Source organism: Hesperophylax consimilis, chromosome 3, assembly GCF_061612785.1.
Source record: "Hesperophylax consimilis isolate HC1 chromosome 3, BYU_Hcon_1.0, whole genome shotgun sequence".
NCBI classification, from domain to species: Eukaryota; Metazoa; Arthropoda; class Insecta; order Trichoptera; family Limnephilidae; genus Hesperophylax; species Hesperophylax consimilis.
The window spans coordinates 7,625,878-7,649,946 of record NC_142838.1 but is presented as its reverse complement, the minus strand read 5'-3'; the positions used below and the strand labels follow the sequence as shown (position 1 = coordinate 7,649,946).

Here is a 24,069-nt window from a genome sequence, read left to right as displayed (position 1 = left end):
TATGCAAGTTTATTCTTAAATTAATTTAATAATACGTATAAAGTTATGAAATGATTTTAGTTTTATTCAAAATCAAAATATATTTAAATAGTTGAATCAAGCTAAAATATTTTGATGTGTTTCCGGCCCGGCCATTTTTATTTCTTTTCAGACACGTTGGGAACTTCTGCAGCAGCATGAGGTAAAGCGGAGTGAAAATAATTCGAATTTACCGTATAATATTGCATAAAATAAAGTTAAATCAGTGTTAGCATCAATTTAAATAACGTGTGAATGTTTTTTACATTTTCAATATGCCTAAATGTCGAGATTTTTTACTTTCATAGAGGTTATGTTTAATTTGAAGTTTCGTAAATGTTAACATGGCGGGGACCACATGTGCTTGTCAATTTATAATACATTTTGTCGTTGGCCCTTTATAATCAAACTCATAGAAACAATCGTTAATTTAAATTGAAGTTTGTACAATTATTCATCAGTTCACTAATGGCTGTTTTCACGTTTCAGTTCTCTCAAGGTACAGAAGCGGCTAGCCGCCTCTGTTATGCGATGTGGAAAGAAGAAAGTTTGGTTGGACCCTAATGAAATCAACGAAATTTCCAATACCAATTCCAGTGAGTTTTCCACATTTTCGTCAACTTTTCTCCCTTATATAAAACGTTATTGTGATAGCCATAAGGCTGGTAAACAACATGGTGTGCTATTGGAAAGTGACAGGAGTGAATTACAGTTTTGGAATTTGACAAGTGCCACCAAACCTTATTTTTAATGCATGCAGAAATCCATCGAAATGTCATTCATTATAAATTCACAATTGTTGAGAATGGTGCAATGCCGCCACATCATTAAATAAAATTCTGTGCCTCTTCAATCATGTTACAAGCATTTGTGTTAACAATCTGTACTACAGAATTCACTCAAGTTTAGTAAGAGCACTATCTACTAATAATACTCTTATTCGGCCTACCGCATATTTTTATAATTACTATTTGATATTATTTTCTTGGCATCATACTAATATGTTTGTATTAATCTTCCAGGACAGAACATTAGGAAACTGATCAAGGATGGTATCGTCATTAAGAAGCCTGTGGCCATCCACTCCCGAGCCCGCGTGCGCAAGAACAAGGAAGCCCGCAGTAAAGGACGTCATTGCGGCATGGGTAAAAGAAAGGGTACAGCCAACTCCCGTATGCCCGTCAAGGTAAACATCTTGTCAAATCAGTTGTGAAGTAACAAAGACGCATGTTTCAATATGTCAAATAGAACTCGCCGAAAACTTACGAGATGCTTCAGAGAATTTGAAGAATTCATCAAATTTCACAGTTAATTATCAACGACTGTTTTAATATTATTTTACTTTTGTGAAGCAACTGGCCCATGTTGATATAATAACAGAACTTGCAAATTAACTTTGAAATTTGATGAATTGTTCAAATTCTCTGAAACAACCCGTCCTTAGTACTTGAAAATGAGATGAGCAATGATGACCCACCCGGTCATAAGTTTTTACAGCACTCTAAAAACATATAATTGGGCAAGGTGCAATTTTGAAGACCCAAGTTTTCTTACAATTAAAAGTTTGGTAAATAAACAGAAAATAGGGACATGGTTAAAATTCACTTTTAATTGAAAAAAAGACGTATGTGTCAGTTGAATAACAATGAGAAGCAACAATTTCAGTAAGCGAAAAATGGAGAATAATTCATAATTTGATGTCTTTTCTTTTTGACATAATTAAGAACCTATTTTGGTTAAATAAGAGAAAACAAACCAACCTTAAAACTTTCACAACTATAACAATGGCTGTCAAGTGAAAAATCAATTTTAATAAATAATGAAATAATTTAAAATGTATTTATTATATTTCCTGAAGCTGAAATATTTGCTTCTCGTTGTTATTTTTATTAGCTTTGTCCCACCTTTCTGTATTCCCCATTTTACCCCGTTCTTTACAAAAATAGACAATCTTTTAATTGTCAAAAAAATATTATACATTTACATAGCTAACTTGAAATTGACTGGAGAATGAATACAATAAATACAGCTTGTTAAACAGTTAAATGTCCCCACAGCTTCTCTGGGTGCAGAGGATGAAGGTTCTTCGTCGGTTACTGAAGAAGTACCGCGAAGGAAAGAAGATCGATCGTCACTTATACCACAGCCTGTACATGAAGGCGAAGGGTAACGTGTTCAAGAACAAGCGTGTCCTCATGGAATACATTCACAAGAAGAAGGCAGAGAAGGCCCGCACCAAGATGCTGAGGTAAGTCAACAAACAAACCACTCCTATCTTTATTACCATTGTTTTGGATTCTTGATAATTTGTAATATTACGATTACAAACAAGGCATTCTTTTCTTCCATCTCTTGCTTTTCCATTCTGCTAAAAATTATTATGTCCCTAAAGTTGGACGGGTTTACCATCACGCTGTTTTCTACAGGGGTAGGCAGAATGGGTCTTGGCACACACTCCTTACTTCATTCACATTCATACATACTGTTCTGTTATTCCGACTCTTGACATAGCCCGACTGAAGTATCTGGTTCACTTCCTCAGACATCCCCCCCCCCCGACTTCTCCTACCATTCACATTTGCATCATATATTCTTCCTTTCTTAATCTTACTCATTACGCTTACATCAGCCTTGCATTCTTTGCGGATCTCCACATTTCTCACACAATCATTACATGGTTTTACCGCACATACGCCTCAGGAATTTCATTTCTACAACATTCAGTCTATATTCATCCTTTCTCTGCCAGTTCCATGCCTCACTTCCACACATCAGGGTAGGTACCAGCACTCCATTGTGGACTGCTAGCCTTGCCTCTTTGGACAATTTTTTGTTGTTGTCAACTGCTTTCAGTTCTCCATTAATGAAGTTTCCTGCATTTACCCTTCCAATATCTTTATCAGCCTCTCGATCTCTCATAAACATACTTCCCGAATACACAAACTCGTTCACTAGCTCCAAGTATTCATCATTCACAACTGGGACGGGTTGTTTCACAGAATTTGAACAAATAATCAAATTAAGGTTCTGTGAAAGTTCCATTATTATTTGATCATGGGCCGATTGTTTCATAGAACTGGAATACTAGCTTTGAGATTCGAGGAATTGTTAAAATTCGTAACTAATAATTAGTCCATCTGATTTATATTGGTAAAATAGCTCTATTGATGTTGGGATCTTTCAGGTGGTAGATATTCTTATAATGACACTTCACAACAGCCCTGTTTCTTTTAATTTGTCTAAAACGTTTGGCGCGTCTGTAATATTAATTATTATTTGTGAGGTTGACTCTGTGATTTAACATTCTTAATTACCTTGCTATCAATAGTAATTGCTCCACCCCACTGTATTAGAGAATAGAACAGTTATTAATGGTATACAATTGTTTGCAGTGACCAGGCCGAGGCCCGCAGAAACCGCGTGCGCGAAGCTCGCAAGCGCCGCGATGAGAGGATCGCCACCAAGAAGGATGAGCTGTTGCAGTCCTACGCCCGAGAAGATGAAGCTTCTGTCACCACAGCCAAGAAGTAAAGAGTATAAACAACACTTTATATATAATTTAAGAAAAACAACATACACATTTTATTCATGTAAATTATATTTTGTGTGAATAAATATGCTTAAAAAAATGTAATTTTCGTTTTCTTTTTAAATTTGAGTAGGAATTTGTCATGTTGTCTTTTAGAAGAAAATGAATTAATGAAAGAGTTTGCACCCACTAACTTAAATTCAGATTATGTACTTTTATACACGCAACTTTACAAAAACAATAAGCTCTGATACTTAGCCACCCATATCTATTCTTATTTTAATGAAGCGCTAGCTAGTCAGGCCCGCGATTAGCTTTGGTGCAGAAGAGATTTATTTGGGATGGTGATTTTGCACACCGAAAAGGATTTATAAATGGATCCTACCCCTACTTCAAATCAACTACTCCCAGAGAACTCGGACCCGAATACCTCTTTGTATGTACCCAGTGCTCGACAGTATTTCTTCCCGGCAGACACGTCCCACCGCATTCGCCTCACTTCCAACGTAAACAGGTTCCAGATCCGCATACAGTTTGTACCCAAGAACTCTGAACCCGGAACCCTAGAACTGGAGTTCTTTTAAAAGGAAGCGCTCCTTGGAGGCTTCCGGCAAAATGCAGAACCTACTAGAACTCTACATGGCATATGTATTAATAAAAAGTCTAAGTTTGTAGAGAAAATTTATTCCTTTATGATTTATTTACAAACATTATATTATAGACTAGAAAAGGATGGTTCAAAATATTATATTAACCCAGAAGAGCCACCAAGAATCTAATCTTTATTAAAATAAAGTCACTATCCGCGTCTGTCTGTGCACTTAGTTCTTCTAAACTATGCAATGGATTTTGATGGGGTTTTTATTTAGAGAATTTCTTCCAGAAGGTATATACAGGGTGTCCGGAAACTCGTAGTACAAGCGGGAAACTGGTGAATCTACATCACATTTGGAGTCGATTTTGTAGTATAATTTTTTTTTATTTGAGCTTTCGTTATCGAGTAAATCGAGTTTGAAGTTGATTTTTTTTTTTTTTTTTTTTTAATCAAATTCTTATAAATTATTACTGAAGATCAAAGTACCCAACTAATTAAAACTATTTGAAAGTAAAACAAATGAAGAAACTCGGATTTGAAGCATTATTTTGAAATCACCCTTCATTTAACCCGGTGTAATCATAAAATATTTCTGCTCTGCAGGGTTAAAACATCTGTTATTCAACCCTAAACACCAGAAAAAACTTTAACCCTAAAATAGCCGAAAAATATATTTTTTTGGTTTTTTTTTTTTTTTGAAAATGCTCAAAAAAAAAACTTTATGTTTTTTTGGGTTCCCCATGTGGTGTAGATTCTCCAGTTCCCCGCTTGTACTACGAGTTTCCGGACACCGTGTATATTATATACATATTACATTTATATAAAGTAGAGAAGTCAATGGTTAAAACCCCCAGCAAAGCTAGGTACACATCAGCTAGTATTCAATAAAAAAAAAAAACATTTTTGTTAAGGCCAACATGAAGAAAATACCCGATAGTGACATTTTTATTTTTGTGTTTAACAAACCCAGTAAAAGAAATAAGGCAAAATAAATGTATTAGGTCGACACTGCAATTGTAGTGCTTTGTGATGTGCGTGGGCACATTTCTTCAACACTGCAATTGCAGGGCTCCGGCTCTTAAAGGTTAACAAACATTACGTAATTACTATCACAATATTTATTGCAATTTTTTGTACAAATTACAAAATGAGATCATTCACACGCGATGCACAAGGAACAACAGTGACTAAAATAAATATTATTCCTAATATAAACCAGATTCAGGACAATATAATATATTTCTATAAACTGATGTTATTTCACAAAAACCTCGAGTTTTTAGTGTGAAAGAACAGTGCTTGGAATAGTATTTCCACTGGGAAACAGGTCAAAAATTACCCGTATATATGTACTTGCCTGACCTCAAAAAGCATAAAAGTCCAAAAGTTAAATAAATTGTGAGATCACAATAAGCGAATCGTCACTAGTTTTCTTAGGTGACTCCGGAGGGAGGGCATACTGAGTGCAGATAGTAGCAGGAGGGACCTCGCCCTCCGCGTGTCGTCACTTATCATGGACCTTCAAGTGCCTGGTGAGCGAGCCCCTCTGGATGAAGGCCTGGTTGCACTTATCACACTTATGAGGCTTCTCCCCTGTGTGAGTGCGACGGTGATCAATCAACCTACGTTTAGAAATAAAATTCATCTCACAATAATCACAACCATAAGGACGCTCTCCAGAGTGCGTGCGACCGTGCTCTATCAAGAAGGACTTAGTTGAATAAGCCTTGTTGCATATTTCACACACGAAAGGTTTGATGCCGTTATGGATGAGCATGTGGCGTGTGAGGTCAGCTCTCGTGAAGAAAGGGAAGCGGCAGACCTGGCACACGAACCTCCTCTCCTTGTGCCGGAACATGTGGGATGTCAGATAGTTGTTTGAAACAAACTTCTTGTTGCATATCTGGCATTCATAGCTTTTCTCTCGGTTTTCTGTGTGGGTATCCACATGATTCTGAAATAGTACTAATTTAATTATCGCCATTCAAACATACTGAAAGTTAACAGTTGGTGATTTGAGGATAACAAATATATTTATAGAATAAGTTTAAAAGGTGTGAACCACGGAGGAGGTGGAACGAATGTTTACTATGCGACTTGTCACTAACTTCGGGGACGCAAGCCTGGGGTGCAAGGGGGAATTTCAAATAAACACCCATTCATCGCAGTACACTTGCCAAGAGTTAGTCAAATTAGCAGTAGATGGTGCTAATTAAAAAACAAAAAATATCTTATTTATATAACAATGTTTTACAAGCCAGGCGATGTTTTAATGTTTAATTTATTTATGTAATTATGATGAAAGGCATCAAGCAGAATTAAAAGAAACAATGAACTCAACATGGCATACTGACTTTGGAATAACAATGTTCTATCTGACAAGCCAAAGCTATGCAATTGTGAGCTCTAAAGTAAATTTTCAGAGACAATTATCGCATAACATTGCTGTACAGAGGAGCCTGCTATGACAAAACTCGTCGGAAACACAAGCGATTTATTATGGAAAACAACAATAAAAGTACTTTCAAGTGAAATGTAATCCTAGTTTTAAACTTTATTCCTTATGATTTTTACAATGTATTATATATGCTGCATTTTATCATTTAAAGGCGACAATTGAACTTATAGCTTATGAAGGAACATTCTGCTCACTCCGAGCAGTGAAATCATACTGGCTTAGTAAGCCATGCCCAATTGTGCCCATTTTCCCTCGAGCCATCTCCTTTCCCTTCTTTCATTCATGGTGTGAAGTGACCAAGAAGATAAGATGAAAATGATTATGATCATAGTGTGTACATATGTTCATGCATTCTTGGAAAATAAAGTACTAAATTCTAACCTGAAGTCCTCCAGCTGATCGATAAGAGCCGCCGCAAATGTGGCAGACATAGTTCTTCCTTTCCTGGTGAAGTTTCTGATGGTTCCTGAGCGTCATGGTGGTTTTATAAAGCTTCCCGCAGGTGGGACACTCGAGGGATTTCTCCGTTGCCATGTGAACAAATTCCCGGTGCCGTCGCAAGCCGTCCCACTGTTTGAACTTTTTATTGCAAATGTGACACATGATTTCATTCTATAACGAAAATTAGAATATTTTTCTTAAATTAGTATTAAACTATGAATAGATTTACGAATTCAAAGTCATTCTTCCTCAGACATATTTCCAAAGCAACGGGGTGCAGCAGTCGGTAGATAGGGTGATCAGGTCATGTTACATTATGAGCAGGGTCAGTCACTTATATTGTGATTCATAATTCATTAAAACATCATTATTAAGTGCTAAAAGTACCCATCAGGTACGAAAAATGTGAATCTGTTGAGGGACGGCGTATACAATTGGTAATCTGAAAACAATACTTTGTTTGTGGGATTTTTAACCTCGGCACTATTACCGGTATTAGGTCCCGGGAGCTTGGCATTTAAAAGGTTAAAAAATATTTCAATGGCGGAGATAGAGTGAATGTGTTAGAAATGTAAGAAGGAATGACGGCCAATTGTGTAAAAATCAGCTGGTGACTAGAACCAACAGAGGGAGACTTCAAACAAGATTATTGGCTTCCAGAAGACTATGGCAAAAGACAAGGAGTTTTGGTACAGCCAAAAAGCTTTAATATTGTCAATAATTGAAGTGAATGTCTTAGAAAATATTAAGAGGTGAATTTACATAAATTTAGATAGTATTTATTTATTTATTTATCGTTTCTTTACATTGTATCTTTTTTTTAAGTTATAATTTTTAACCTCACTAGGACAAGCCTGTGTTGAGGTTAATAATTTTACAAAATATTAAAAAAATAGTACAAAGATTATAAGAGATTTAAAATAGTACAAATATTAAAAAAAAATAATTCAAATATTAAGATAACAATATTGTTACATTGACGTTTCTGCGAATTGGATACCTACATGGTACCTATCAGCCTATTCATTACAATATAATGCTGTAAACATGTAGGGTGACCAAGATATTTAATTGCAATAAAAATGTAACAAACTATTATTTTTTTTTTAAACAGAGAAGAAAGAAAGAGAGAAAAAAACATTTACATTAAAAAAAGAAAAGGATGAAAAAATTAACTTATTCAAAATATTATGCCACAATTTAAAAGGACAAAGATGAAAGAATATGTTGGAAATCCTCGGATGGCAGAAATAATTTAACATTCTTTTTAAATGTACACAAGGAATTTGACGATTTAATGTGATCTGGAAGGCTATTAAATAAAAGTGGAGCCTGGTACAAATAATGTCTCTGCCCAAATGAGGATTTAGGGTGAATTGCCATAAAGTTCAGACCAGAGCCAATTCTTGTAGTACGAATTTGTTGCGTTCTTTTAGCAGAACTAATATTGTTAAAAGAACTAATATTGTTTAAGTATTAATACCCTACCTCCACTCCATTGTGTGTGAGCTTATGCGCCTCTAATCTCTCCGGGTAGGCAAACTTTTTATTGCATTGTAAACAAGGGTAATCTAAGTTAAAGTTTTTACGGTCTTCTAATATTTTCTTCCGTCTCTTAAGTTGAAGTCCTTTTATTGAGTGTTTCTGCTTCTTTTTCTTCTTTCTGAATCAAACAAATCAAAGCAGGTTTATTATAAAAATCTAAATCAGGACCCATATTCCTTTCTAAGGTGTGCACCCACACATTTGTTAATAATTGTGCGCACACGTGTTTTCATCCTCCGCACACATTTCGCAGAAATGAACCAGCAGTGGTGGCTCGTGACTCGAGTGTGATAGAGTGCTATGTTTGAAAAATTCGACATTGTTGATGTTGTTTATTGTTTATGTTGTTTGGTCCAAAACCATTATTTTATTTTTTTATTTTTCGTATGAAGATTTCCAGGAAATTTCAGTTTTGCCGTGTGCTGCACCGTTTTCCTGAAAATCTTCAGAGAAAAAAAAAGGAAACATTTTCGGCTACAAAATTAATAATGTCATTTTTATTTAAATATTAACACTCTAGTACACCCAAAAGCCACGAGTCGCCACTGGTCACCAGATTTTTGTTTTACGCAAGTACACAAAATAAGTGACATTTTATGGTAGAAAGTCAGGGTTTAGACCATTTGTAAGTATTTGGATTATATTAACCTACTGGACTCCAATATGAAGGAACCTTATCGAGTAAGAAAAAAACCCACATAATACTTTTTAATTTAATATTTCGTGGTACATTCACTTGATTACTTAATTTTATCTACGTATGAATGTGCGTATTTGCACACTAACCTCTTTATTTCATTAATATGTTGCATAGCTGTGCCGCACACACAATGAAAAAATTACAGGGAACGTTGCTCAGGACCACAGTTTATTTATTATTTATTTATTGGACAATTTGTATAGCGCCGCTTTTGTGAGATATCACCTCAGGGGCACTTTACAGTTGATGCAGGTATTACAAAAATTTTTAGATATTACAAAAATAAATTGAAACTAAGTTAAATAAAATGAAGTACAGGAACAGGTGATGAATTACAGAAACAGGTGACACGAAGATAGAGACTCTGCAGCAAGAATCCGAATCCTTTATTTTAATATCAACGGTATAAAATATACCATATACAGTAAATTATAAACAGTGACATCAGAAAATATACAATTAACAGAAACTCTAGATGGATATAAAAAGTTAGAGATACAAGTACATTCAAAACTTATAGGTAGACTAGGTTAGATTAGTATTGATTGAAATATATGATAGTATAGATACATGATATAATATTACAATAGCTAAAATGTATGCATTTATTTTCAGGTTTTGGTTGAAAGTTGGTAAGTGCCAATCAAGCTGTTGGTTCACCGTATTGACTATTATTATTTACCCAAGTTTCCTCAGTTACCCCAGGCAGTTCATTTTATATACATATTTATTTGACTATTTACGTAAGTATGAGTAGACTTACATTTTATTAGTCATGATTTAAAAGATATGATATTAAACCCTTTTTGTACCTAGCTTCTGTGCAGTTAAACAGATCCGCTACATCTGTGTACCTATTACTAATTTCATGTAATCTAGGTACAAGCGAGTGTTTGAAATGTTCAGTCTTAGAATTGTTATAATTAAAGAGGGTTTTAGAACGAGTAGCTCTTATGAGTACATGAAATTCAATGAGGTTAATTAAATCAAGGCTGTCTACACTACCACTTACAATTTTAATTATAAAGAAATTGTGAAGAAACAGAATTAAACTCATACTCACTTGACTCGCTGAAATGCTTTGGTTGTGCTTTCTTGAATGGGGGTACACCCTCTTTCATCACTGTTTCCATCACTATTTTCATCTGTATTCAGTGCCTGTGATGCTGCTCCATCAATAGTGCTGACTGACTCTACAAATAAATACTATTTATAAGCTAAAGATATTCAAATTTAAAATAAAAAACATTTGTAATAACAAATAGAACGTACCACTAAATACTTCTGTGTTTGCCGTACTTAAACATTTATTTCTGGTTGATTTTGATAGTGATTCAAATAATTCTGGTAATATTTCCTGCTTGATTGCGTTCTGGCTTACATTTTCTGACAGAAATAGCGGTTTTACGTCTTCATTAGGTTCTATTTGATGAGACTCGGTGTATTCAATATATTCATGTAATCTTTCTTCAGATTTAATGCATTTTTGTTTGAAATAGTAGAACTTATTTAAGAGTTCGTAACAATTATGGCACAAGGTCTTCGGAAGCACGTCTTCTTGTTGTACCTGTAATATAAAGTTTGTAATAAATTTTCCTAAATAATGTAAACATGATTATCAGTTTATCAACAAATAATGCGAGACAATGCTTACATGAACAGAAGTGCAAAAAGTGTACATATCAGACGTAGCGGTCAAAAAAATGTTATATAAATCATTCTCTGGTGTCAAACAAGCACGGCACATTTTTGGGAATTCCATGTTCATTCATAATACTTTACCATCGCCTAAAATTGAACACCATAAATAAACCACTCTGATGATCTGACATTTCTGTTTCTGATGCCACATTTGACCATAAACAAACCACTCACATTTGACATAAATTAAAATGCATAATCCATAGACATTTAAAGAAATAATAAAGTATCCCACACATGATTAATTTATTGTCTTATACCCCCTATAGATCACTCAATTTGGTTGGTTCAACCATTTATTTATGGGTTCAACCGTCGTGTTGCGTACGGAGTGATTGGTTAAATGGTTTATTTATGCGTACGGATGATGCGAAGGTTGGTTCAATTTCGTTAGTTGCTCCATGGTTGCTCCCATGCTCTTGTGGGGTAGTGTTGGATAGGGTGGTTTATTTATGGTTGGGTAGGACACAATGTCAGAATGAGTTTTTATGAGGTACTCAAATACTGAAAACACTTTATCGACTTTAATTCGACTCGTAAGTGCAATGTAATTTACCAAAAATTATTATATTTACATTCCTCAGAAAAAGTGGGGAAGAGATCGTTCCTTTCAGACTCCAACTGGACTTCAATCTACGCCACAAGATTGCGAGCGGCCCCATGCATTTTTTCTCAAAAAGTGCCTGTATGAGCCAACCTTGTTAACTACATTTTCTATGAACCTTGAGACAAACCCCCTTATCACATACAACACAGTTCAACTCGACCAGATTGATTCAACCGCTCAACCAAGTTAAGTTGTCCGTAGGGCTCATTACAACAAAGCCAACAATATTATTTGCAAAATAAATGAAAAGAATTTTTTAAAAAAAATTCAGGGGGTGGCTTTAAAAAAAATGAGGGGAAGTGATAAAAATTTCAGCCCTTTTAGTGTTCAGTATTGGTATGATTTTAATTTAGAAATTTTGTGACAAAATCAAATCCCTTTCGGTAAATAAATGCAGAGAACTTTGAAAAATTATTAAAACTCAATGTTCTTAATGTAGATGACTTTATTGGCTACAAATATAAAACTTAAAATTATCTCACTTTTTAATATCATCATACATTCTCATAAAACCACCATCAAGATGGAATTTCGATACACATTTAATTTACAAAACTCTTTTGGTGTGGCGTAGTGTTGAGCAAAATAGAGATGCTCATTTCGAAAAATTCAAATATTATCAAAATGGAAATATTTAAACAATTTTTTTTAAACCATTTGAATAATGCATTTCAAATGAATATGCTTTTCACTGGCAAGGGAGGGCACATCTGAAATTGGCAGAGACGTGTTAAAATAAATTGGTTTAAAACAAAATTTATGTTTATATTCAGGGCCAGCCCTGAATGAAACGGCGCCTGGCGAGAGTAAAATTTTGACGCCCCTTGTCAAAATCAGTAGACTCCTAGGTAGGATTTTTATATTTGTGTAGCGCCGTTTATGTGAAAAATAATCTCAAGTGTTAGGACTGTTAGGTTTTATCAACGCCTCGGCGCCCGGAGCGAATTACTCCAATTGCGTCCGCATAGTTTATATTGGCTCTTTTAATTGATCAAAAATAGTCAAAGTTTATTGGTAATAAAACATTAGATTCATTTCCTTTGGTCACCCACACATCATTGATAAATTATAGAATACAACACCAAAAAATGCCCCACAAGATATTTTAAATCACTCTCCATTGCTAAATCGCAATTAAAACTGTATTTATACAAATCTTTTGCAATCATTAAATTTATCAACTCTTTAATATCTTTACACTTAAAACCAATGACATTACAATATATATAGACACGCTGTAGAAATCTCAAAGTGGCAAGCAAAAAAAGTCAATTGTAATGCTTTTAATTCATACTTTTTGTGCTAAACCGTTATACGTCTTGTAAGGTTGTGTGCTATCTCTAAGTTAATTGCATTTAAAAAATACCCTTGTGTGTGATGAGAAACCATTTTCATCACTCGGAAAAACTAAGGAATAACATTTCATGTGTAAGTACATGCAAATTGTTTATTATTATAAAAAATACAATTATTTCAATGGTTTCCTGAAGATTTTCAGCACCATTAGAGAAAGTGAGATAGCGAATGTAGCAGCACATGAGTAAAAGGATAACCTACGACAGTAGGTTGTCTCATACAGTATTCCGTATTCGTCTTAGTGTAAGCGAGTAAGCTTATCTTGTCATCTCAGTCACACCCGTGATGGAGAACAAAGTATTCGATGCAACTTTTGAATACGAAAATGCCGCCCGGTCCCATCGTTTGTTTTCTTCATACAAACATATTCTTTGAATGTCCATGAACTACGTTTGAATTACGATTTTAGGGAAACATAAGTTTGTTTGTTACTTGCCACATTTTTCCTTAATTTTGTGAGACAATAATACGTCTAGATGTAACGTCATTGCTTTATTCACATTTTTACTCTTAATATTTACACTTAATATTTAAAAGGTTAATTTCAGAAATGTGAGTACTGTTATCATTTGAATGTCGAAATTGGGACACATCAAACAATTGAGAATCAATATAATTACCAATAAAAAATGTCTGCATTATATATATCAAAAAAAAATCTTTCAACCCTCATGCACGTAGTTCATACTCACATAACTCAAAATGTACATTATTAATATGTTACCAACAGTGGCGGTTCGTGGTCTTTTTAACAGGGGGTTCAGAAATTCAAGAGAAGATAAACATATCTAATTAAAATTTACTTACTGTTGTCCTTCATCAAATAGTCGAATACGGCAGCAGTCACACAACTTAAATAAAGTTAGTGGGAGGGGTACCTACATATTATTGTTTTTAAATCACTTCACTAGACACAAATATTAGATAATGAGAAAAGTTTTATAGGAATTAAATTGTTTAATGTTTTTACAGCACTCAATGTATGTTGCTAATTATTATTGTTTTTTCGAGAAGAATAATTTCGTAGAATATACATATAATAGATATTTAAAACATTAAAAAAAAACAAATAAAGGTGGCACGAAATAAATTTACTAAGTCTACTTCAATAGGTAGTAGATTTGCAAATGCCATAAGCAAACGGTTGGAGAAATGCAGAAACAAGAAAACAAAAATATGTACAAAAATGACTACAAAGTTAAATACCATAATATAACATAAAAAATAACACTTGCTTCCCTAAAGGTCAAACGTCGACCGCGAAGTTCTCGGGTTTCTTCGGTTACATTCGTCAATGTTCGGAGGTCACGTGATAACATAACGCGTGTTCGGCGCACACAATTTGTCTTACTTTTGCAAAGAAAGACCAAATTTTGTATATGTCACCGTCATAGGGATCTGTACCGGCTAAAATTCTTTTGTATGAAGAGTTTGGCGCGGATTTCAACTCGCACAAAATTTGGAATATGTATCGTATTTTTCGGTGGCGCGGGTTTTGAAGGCGAAATTTTAATAGCGTGCTATCTATAATGTGCTTATATTATTATAAAACAAGTTTGTTTTATTTTCTCATCTTTTTAATGGGGGTTCGCCGCACAAACGCACTTTAGAGAAAACCGCCACTGGTTACCAATAACACTGAGCATTGTCTCTGAGATCACAGTTATCATAATCAAACATGGGGTTAGTTCTGCATGAGGTATTGGGGCGGCAGCTGAGGGGGCGGGTGGGGGTGGGGGTGCATGTACTGGGGCTTGTCGTGAGTCTTCATGTGGCGGTTGAGGGCACACTTCTGTATGAAGGCCTGGCTGCACAGCGAGCACTTGTGGGGCTTCTCGCCCGTGTGGGTCATGCGGTGGTTCTTCAGGTCTTTGGCGGCCATGAACTTCATAGGGCAGAAGTCGCAGGCAAACGGACGCTCGCCTGTTCAGAGGAAGAAGATAATACTAATAAATCTAAATGAAACATGAAACAGACATAGAAAAATAAAAAGATAACTGTCTCAACTGGAAATTGAACCCTGGATCTCTGTCTTACCGCGACAACGTTTTTAACCACTCGACCATTGGGACATAAGTATTATGTTGTTGAAATTCAGAATAAACAATATTATCTTATTTTTCCATATTTTTGGCAGCTCTCTTTTTGAGTGGTTAGAAAGTTCTAAATAACTGGTTTGTAACCTAGATAGTGAGGGGGTTATTATTATTAATTATTCTTCGGGTCTGTTGGAGTGTATCAAAGTTTTTATCACTGGTTTTAATATAAAGCTTTAAAAATGGTTATGGTGTAACTCTTCTTTTCTGTACATCCATCTTTTTTATTTATAAGATTATAATGTAAAAATTAGGAAATAATATTTTGTAGCAACAAATAATAAAGCATAAAGGAAAAGAATATATGGAAAAAAAAAATATATATATATATATTATACTAACCATAATAGAAATAAAAATCAAAATTAAGTAAGATTAAAATACATGCAAAACTGTATCAAAAATTTGATTATCATGGTAGGTATCTATCTAGAAAAGTACATGTTTATGGTCACATTGGAATGTTTGAATTTAGTCCATCCGCTCACGGAGCAACTGAAAAGAAACAGTTGACAACTCAAGTTGCTATCCTGTGTATTTCAATCGGCGCAAGTTACCAAAAACCAGTTTTCAACGACGGCGCAACCATTCATTTGCAACTCCGCCTGCGCGTTTTCAGTTGCCAGTTGCCAATAGATGTCAGTTTTCAAGAAATTTGCGATTTGTCCATGCCTCAGATTACGATATGGCCGAGCAGGAAAACATAAAATTTGTTCAGGAGGTTAAAAAATTCCCGTGTATTTACGACTAAAGGCTTCCTGATTATGCAAGAAAAGAAAAGAAAAAATAATGGCGGCTTCAACATCACTTGATTCTGTAGACATTTTTTAACGCAATATGATAATGACAGATACCAGCTGAAGAGTTTTTCTTCATTCTATTCTAATTTGTGAAATCATAAACATGAGTTGCGCCGTGCGAAAAGCTCGATTACCAACCAGTTTGCAACCAGCAGTAGCCAACCAGTTTCAGTTGCCCCGTGAGCGGATCGACGGATGTTTCAACAGTGTTAGTAACTCATGTATTCTTTAAAAAAAACTCGTCCCCTTTCAAATATCCAATGTTGAACACGGATACTAAAAAGGGATATGGAATTATATGACTTTATATCGCTGCTCAATGCATTGTATATTTTAGGAGTGATGAACCAGAATAGTTGTTGAGCGAATGCGTTTCTAGTTTTAGGGACCACACATCCCAGGTTTGATGAAAAGCGGGTATGTGCTTGATGTTGTGGAGACACCAGCAGGTTATTTTTCTGTATGTAGCATAAGCTTGCTTAGTAAACTGGCGAATACCTAAGACCCTAATTTTAGAAAATGGTTATTTTGAGGTTTCAAATCAATTTCAAACTGACAAAACATATCATAATTACAACATCAATATTACTGGGGACAAATGGACATATGCGCAGTTGATTTCCGTAAGAAAGCGAGAACTTTGTTAATGTTTGAAATTGTTTTAAACCTGTATGAGTTCTATTATGCACGAGCAAGAAGCTCTGCGTCTTGAAGGCCTTGTCACAGATCTTGCATGAGTACGGTTTCTTGTCGGAGTGAGACCGCATATGTTTGTCGAGGTCTCCCTTCACATAGAAATGCATGTCACACACGGTGCAGGGGATGTTCTTGACGCCGGTATGCCGGATGAGATGTATCTTCAGGTTCCCGGGCTGGATGAACTTCTTGCCGCACTGGTCGCAAGCGTACAGTTTCTCGCTGTTGTGCTGTATAAGATGGGCCTGTAATCAATCATATTATTCATTAATGTCAAATTGATTTTTAGCACTGAATTGTTTAGGAATAGTGCAAACTTTGAATATTGAAATAACTTTGTGGAAGAAAAGATGGATACATTTATCCATGTCATACATAAGTTTCAATTAAATTAAATTATTATAGAGGTGGTCAATGGACAAGGTGCTTGGTTGGCAGAAGAATAGATTGGGTTTAAAATTCATAAAGTTTAATATGCACATTAATTCTTACTTGATCGAGTAAAACAGACGAGTAAGAACGAAGGCAATGTCCACACATTCAGTTTTAATCAACAAGATTGGCTCGATGTTCAATGCGTGACGAACAGTTTGAGCCTCAGCATTTTTATAACACGGAAGTTTACAATGTAATGTACACACTCTAGAGTCTGGCTCGATGACTCGAAGCGAGTACGAAGCAAGCCATAGAGCCATGACTTTTGCTGTCCACAAAGTGATATTGAGTAAGAACGACTGTGTTCTAGGCTTAACAGATATCGACTAGCTTCTTTTTCAGAAAAAGTAATGTGGAATTGGAAAGATAGAATATTTAAAGGGCTTAAAAAAAATTAGATTTAGAATAGAAATTTTAAGATGGTACCTTCAGGTTGGCCGGCTGCACGAACTTGGCACCGCACTCGTGGCAAACGTATTTCTTGATGCCCGCGTGCGCCCGCTCGTGGTTCTTGAGCACGTTCAGATAAGCAAAGTCTTTATAGCAAGTGCTGCACTTGTATTTACGGATGCCCGTATGCACGCGCGCATGGCTGTTCAGATTGTTAAAGCTCGTGAATCGCTTTCCGCACTCCGCGCACGCTATGTCCGGCTGGAAAGGAACACGGCACTCGGTGTGAACAGGGGGGTTGGCAGCCGCAGTGGCAAGTATTCTGACGTGACATTGCCAGATTGTTTACCATGGAATTGACAGACTCTAGAATGTCGTCTAATATAAGCAGATGTAAGATTATGAGATAATGAATGTGGTGAGTAGATTTCCAAGCTTTTATTTTGAAAGCATACATTCAGGTTCTTGACTGAACACTGAAGCTATTGAATTTTTTGCAAAACTAAGAAACATTAAGAATTGATAGAACATTGTTTAAGGAAAAACAACTTTCTGAAAATTTCACTACTTAAATCAATCAGAAGAACAAATGCTCTACGCATACGGGCATCCGGTTGTGGTCATACACAATATACACACACTAAAATATAATTAAATTAAAAATCAATTGACTAAATAAATACATGGATAAGAGTCGGATAAAACAATTCCTGAAGCGAAATTTCATATTATGTTAATAAATAACTTTTAAATTTAATAAATATGAAATAATAATTTTGAAATGGTAAGGATTGTTCACCTTTAATCCAAAGTGGCTTCTCATGTGTGCTTCCAGTTTATCATATTTATGAAAGGCTTTTTCGCATTTGGGACATTTCAATGTTTTTGCCTTCTTTGGTTTGTCCTTTTTATCTTTTTTCTTTTTCTTTTTTGATGATTTTTGTGACCTAAAAATAACAAACTATTGCTAGTCACAATTTCATTAAACACAATAGAAACAAGACAAGGTTCCCTAGTATATATTATTGTGACAATCGTACTACGGTTTCAGGCTTTAATTTTGTTATAAATAGATTACACACCATTGGTAACTCTTATGCTATGTTAGCTGATGTTTTTAAGATGCCTGTATCTCTAAATAGTATAAAATAAAGTCTCTATCTGCGTCTGTCTGTTTTTGCGCTTAGTTCTTCTAAGCTACACAACGGATTTTGGAAGAGTTTTCACTAACATTTAGAGAATTTCTTTCTTTTATATATAATAAAGGCATATTATGTTTATATAAAGTAGAGATAAGTAGATGTTTTATAATGAAGTTGTAAAACAAATTTTCGGGTGCTTATATTGCTAACGCTGACTAAACCTTTTGAGATACGTGAAAATAATTTACTACGGAATTGTATATCTTAAAAAGGCCTACCGTAAAGTCTGCAATGGTATATGTATTTATATCTCCTAAGGATAACCCCCAGCAATGGGGGGTACACGTCAGCTAGTTGAATTATAAAGCTGTACTAATTATACATTTAAGCAGTGTATATTTTAATAAAGTCACTGCGTAACAGGTTTTTGTTTTTTCATAATTTCTTTCACTAACTTTGTGCGTATATTCTTTTGTCTTGATTATTTTTTTAATCTTATAATTTTTTCTAAATTGTACTATCACTGTCAATATCTATCTTGTATGTAAATGGAACTAAATAAATAAAACAAAATGACGCCCCCAACGCTACAGTGCGTGGGGTGAGTATCCCACCGCATTGATTTGAATATTATCTTCTCTCTGGCCTGTTCCAAAGTTAATAAAAAAATATTTTTATATAACCAAGAAGCAAATAAAGTCTCTTGTGAAGTATTACAGCACGGGTACAGTCTTATTTTTGGTTGTGTTTATATTTCCCTCCAAAAATCATTGAACGACCAAATGCTTAACTTTATCATTGTCCTATGCATAAGAGTTTATACAAATATTCCTGTAGATATTTACTACAGGTAATTAACGTAAATTGTATTATAGTAGTTTACAATATATGAACTTAACATCAATATTTTCTCTCTTTTGAGCAAAAAAGGCATAAGCACCTTTTAATATATTTTTTATTTTTTTTATTTGGTACATTATTTTTTACAATTTATGTTTTCCAGTAATGTAGGCCTCACTGGGTGGCTTGCCCGTGCTGAGGCCTTCATTTTATAATATGAAAATATAATCTACATATTTCATTTAAAGAAAAAATAATACATTTAAAAAGAAAATAATACATTTAAAGTTAAAAATACGAAATACATAATAATCACAGACATAGGAATTAATAGACGAGAAGATAATGGCGAGGGGTAAAATCAACTGTTGAAGAACGAAGGGAGTAAGGCTGACTGTGATTCGTCAATAAATCAATCTGACAGTAAATAGGCATCTTGCATTATAATATCACCATTTACTTCTTAAAAGTAAAATCTGCTTTAGAATGAATAGACATTTTTACATGGGAGCGCAAATTACTCGCCACGTTATGAACAAATTTGCGAAGTCCAAATTCGGCAAAAAAATTCGGTTGCATTTTCAGAGTCGAATATTTCGTTTAAGTATTTAGTTAAGACACTTTTATAAATGTTCATAATTTACTTCCCAGCAACCAACCAGCTTTGTGTTTCGCGTCCAGACGTTTCTCGATGTGATAGTACATATATGTTTCTAAAACTGATCTATATTATACGATGTGAATATGCTTAAAATAAAGTAAAATAATGCTTATATATGGAATGTAATACGACAATTGGGTTTATTCTCTTTTTCAAATCTATTTTTACAAGTTTTCATAGTACAAGTCAACATTTTGCCGTGTTATTTCGTAAAATGAACCGATGATGCCTCGACCATAGTTCGCACAAGAATGATGACGTCACGTTTTCAAATTTCACTTGAGGCCATATGCGAGCCCAGCCGGCTCAATGGAACCGGTATGGGGAGTGGGGATAATACGCTTTTAATCACTTAGGGCAGGTCTACTAATATTCATATGTCTATAATAATAATACATTTAAAATTAAAAAATTATACAATGAAAATAATCTTGTGTGTTTGTGAGTGATGTGTGTTTATATTGGTTTTGTGTGTTACGTTTAGGTTTTATTTTTGTTTTATGCTATGACATTTTGGTAATATTGTCTTTTTTGTTCTTTAATCCATTTTGTAATTTTGTGTGTGAATTTATTTTTATTTTCCTCAATTTTAATTTCAAGTTTTACACTGTTGAAAGCTTTTATAGCATGGTATTGGTAGTGTCTTTGTCCAAATTTGCCTGTAGTCAGGGCCAGTGCTGTTCAGGTGCAAATGGACATATCGTACTGTGTTTTATTAGATGATAACTATTTGTGCCCTACAAACAGCATTAAACAGGTAATATTATAAGTTAAAAACGACAGGAGTGATTATAAAATATGAGAGTAGTACTTTTTTGACTTGGTCTGATTGTAGTCCTCGTTGCTGAAAGCATCCTCGAGGTCGGAGTGCAGGTCGGGCAGCGAGGCCGGCGACTTGATGGCCAAGACGTGTTCCACGGACAGGTCCGCCCTCAGATTCTCAGTCACATCATTTGTGGAGAGCGCCTCACTCACAAACTCAGATAAGCTTTCCTTTTTAACCTAGAATTAAGCATTTATTTTATCTATTTAACTAAATAACATTATTTAATTATGTTCTTATATGGTGGGGGTCAGAGGCGGACATCTAGGTTTGCGAACCAGTTTAGCACCTCAGAAGCTGCCTTGTAAACCTCATCAATCCTGCCAGGAAATTAATGGAGTGGTCTTTCTTTGACCATGTGTTCGATGGTGTGCACCACACTGTATTCATAATTTAATCTGTTATAATGATGTGGGTAGCTACTTCGATTCTTTTCAATTTAGGATAATGTCTTATGCTTACGTACTTTGAAACTAACAATTTATTATTAGGTACCTGAGTTTGTCCATATTGTCTTAATGTTGCATCTGATCTTAACACAAGTTGCTTGAAATAATAAAGTCTGTTTACCAAGTCTAAACAAGCTTGACACAAAAGTCCTGGAAGACCGTCATTTTCTGAAACCTGAGAAAGAAAATATTCAACATACGTTACACACTGCAAATTATACATAAGGGAAGTTTTTTAAAAGAATCGAGAATGTTTATTATGCTTATTTACTTGAACTGAAGTACAATACAAAAACACTTCGGCGGAGCATGTCCTAAAAATGTTTTGCAAATGATCTGTTACGGATAAACATGCCCGGCAAATACTGTTGAAATCCATCTCAATCGGAGCGGCTTTTTCAAAGCTATTAAATACTTGCGAGTGGATACTCGTTTCATTGCGGTAATAATCCATTATAGCTTTTCGGAAAAACTAATTCACGACAATAATATTGTGCCAAACGCCAAACATGTTTCAATTTACCATAGACAAAAAATCACGCACTTTTGACAGATTTCACAGATTCAGATGAAAATATTTAGGGTAGGTACTAGCGATGGGCAGAATGAAATATTGTATTATTTCTTATATTGAATAATGACCCCCTTGAGACAAAAAACGCTGCCACATGGATGGGCACAATCAGGCACAATCGATAAATCATCGTTGTCATCAGGTTTATTTAAGGTTGTCATTGTTCATCGTCATGGACAAATCGATTCTGTCAAAAATCATTCGAAATCACAATCCGAGACAATCGTTTTGGAACGTCATCAAACGAGGAATCTTTTCTGCCAAAAAATATACGAAACCAAAGTCTGAGACAATCGTTTTGAAACGTCATCGAACAAGAAATTAAGTCAGAATTAATCGATATTAAAGTAGCAATGGGCACAATCGATGAATCATTGATGATTTACTCGATCTTTTCGATTATCGAAATATTTCGATTTATTATCATGGACAAATCGATTATCCCAAAAACACACACAGTCCGAGAACGTAAATCGATTCCCAACTGAGAAATTCCGAGAAAAGTATAAATTTATCGGATTACTTGACAAACGAGATATTATTCCCCTGGTAAATTGTGTTACGTACTGCTTAATATGATTTGATATCCACGGGGAACTGGGATTACGCAATTATTATTTGCTAATTGTAAAATGTTTAGTTAGGATATTATCTACCAACGGAAGAAGCTACCAGTATGTGAACAATTCATTTCATTTTTAGGTTACGATTTGCGACGCTAGTACATTCAGTGTATGTAAAAAATGACATTCTGACTTTATATTAAGTTGGGAAGGTTATTAATAATAATAAATGAACAATTTTCGTTAAGCTGTTTTTGCAAAAAATCACCAAGAGGGTGCTTTATTAATAATCCAAGGTTGACATGTATTCTAAGGTTATGTATATGTTTGTTGTGAAAGACCCGATATACAAATAATATATTTGGGTTTTACGTCCGTGGGAATGAAATATTGTATTATTTCTTATATTGAAAAATGACCCTCCCCCCCCCCCCACCCGAGACAAAAAACGCTGCCAGTGTCCGCTGCTACTGTTCCCGCTGAACTCCAAGCGATTAAATTACTTCGACCCTACCCATCACTAGTAGGAGAGTGGTATATTCGGGTATATTTACGACTAGTAGGTACCAGTAGGTACTTGTCAGTAGGAACTAGGATTTTGCAAAAACTTCGGAAAAAATAATGATTTATTATAATGGGGGAAGTTTAGCATTTTCCAGACATTTTATCGCGTCCAGGTTTTGAATTTATTTTGCCGAAAGGACTTTTTTCTTGTAAAGGTTAAATGTGGAACGAAATAAAATAACACGCATTCAATACATTTATAACTAACTAACCATTACATTATACCCCACCAGATATGTGCAAAATGGGTACTCAAAACCATTTGAAATGCAAAATGGAAATGGGTCAAAACTTTTCCATTTGAAAATGCAAAATGGGTTTTAGAAAAGCATTTCAAATGCAAAATACCTATTTTCTAAATGCAAAATGGTTTCTCAGGTCAAACAATTAAAATAATTATAGAATTTTTAAACAATTTTGTCATTTAATAATGGACATCAATGTAGAACAAACATATTACATGATAGTAAAAACACCACGACTACAGATTATGAAACCACAAAAAATTTGCGCAGGACTAATGTTGCCAACGTAAAAACATAGAAACTGCTATCTAACATTTAATATTACAGCGTCATGGCTCTATGTTCAGGATCTATTTGAATCAGTATTTTTTGTAATGGTATCACTCAATTGCCAGGGCTCCTACCAGGGAGCAACTCAGTCATAGCGAGGTTGAGGACCGACTGATATTTGGGGCTTATGATAAAAAGATGAGTGGAGATAGTAGGAAGAATGTTGCAAAAAAGCATTTAAAATGGAAAATGCATTGAGAAAAGCATTTAAAATGCAAAATGGTTTTTAGAAAAGCATTTAAAATGAAAAATGGTAAATACCCATTTTGCACTTTGCATTTCCATTTGAAATGGATTTATTTGAAATAAAGCACATTTCTGTACCCCACAGACGTAGGCATAGTGGATGGAAGTCATACAACTGCATTAGAAGACAGTTCACTTCATAAATATCTCGATACATACTCCTCTGTCATCCAAACTCTTATAAAAAATACAGTTTCCTAATAATAGTTTTTTTTTTATATAATGCAATTATTTTATTTATTGGACAATTTGTATAGCGCCGCTT

The 24,069-nt window shown here is 34.7% G+C and overlaps 2 protein-coding genes across 3 annotated transcripts; one reads left to right on the top strand and one right to left on the bottom strand.

Annotated features, from left to right (window-relative positions):
• The first annotated feature begins 130 nt into the window (after positions 1–130).
• RpL19 (ribosomal protein L19) lies at positions 131–3,652 on the top strand. The gene is made up of 5 exons (XM_089647710.1): positions 131–181; positions 508–614; positions 1,041–1,204; positions 2,076–2,266; positions 3,411–3,652. Exons 1-5 carry the CDS (start codon positions 177–179, stop codon positions 3,547–3,549), a joined length of 606 nt encoding a protein of 201 aa, XP_089503836.1. The 5' UTR covers positions 131–176; the 3' UTR covers positions 3,550–3,652.
• Positions 3,653–4,271: 619 nt separating this feature from the next.
• LOC149424883 (uncharacterized) lies at positions 4,272–21,806 on the bottom strand. Of its 2 annotated transcripts, XM_089650843.1 has the most exons (8): positions 21,554–21,806; positions 21,329–21,457; positions 20,822–21,012; positions 18,167–18,314; positions 17,404–17,628; positions 16,514–16,787; positions 13,758–14,873; positions 10,797–10,853 (listed from the first exon to the last, which is right to left on the bottom strand). In XM_089650843.1, the coding sequence occupies exons 1-7, from the start codon at positions 21,734–21,736 to the stop codon at positions 14,635–14,637; spliced, it is 1,389 nt and encodes a 462-aa protein (XP_089506969.1). In that variant the 5' UTR covers positions 21,737–21,806; the 3' UTR covers positions 10,797–10,853; positions 13,758–14,634. The 2 variants fall into 2 exon arrangements, with proteins under 2 accessions (XP_089506968.1, XP_089506969.1); XM_089650842.1 differs by lacking the exons at positions 13,758–14,873; positions 16,514–16,787; positions 17,404–17,628; ... (2 more) ...; positions 21,329–21,457; positions 21,554–21,806 and adding exons at positions 4,272–6,096; positions 6,982–7,212; positions 8,530–8,704; positions 10,350–10,479; positions 10,941–11,123 and having other exon boundaries at positions 10,559–10,853.
• Between the last annotated feature and the right edge of the window lie 2,263 nt (positions 21,807–24,069).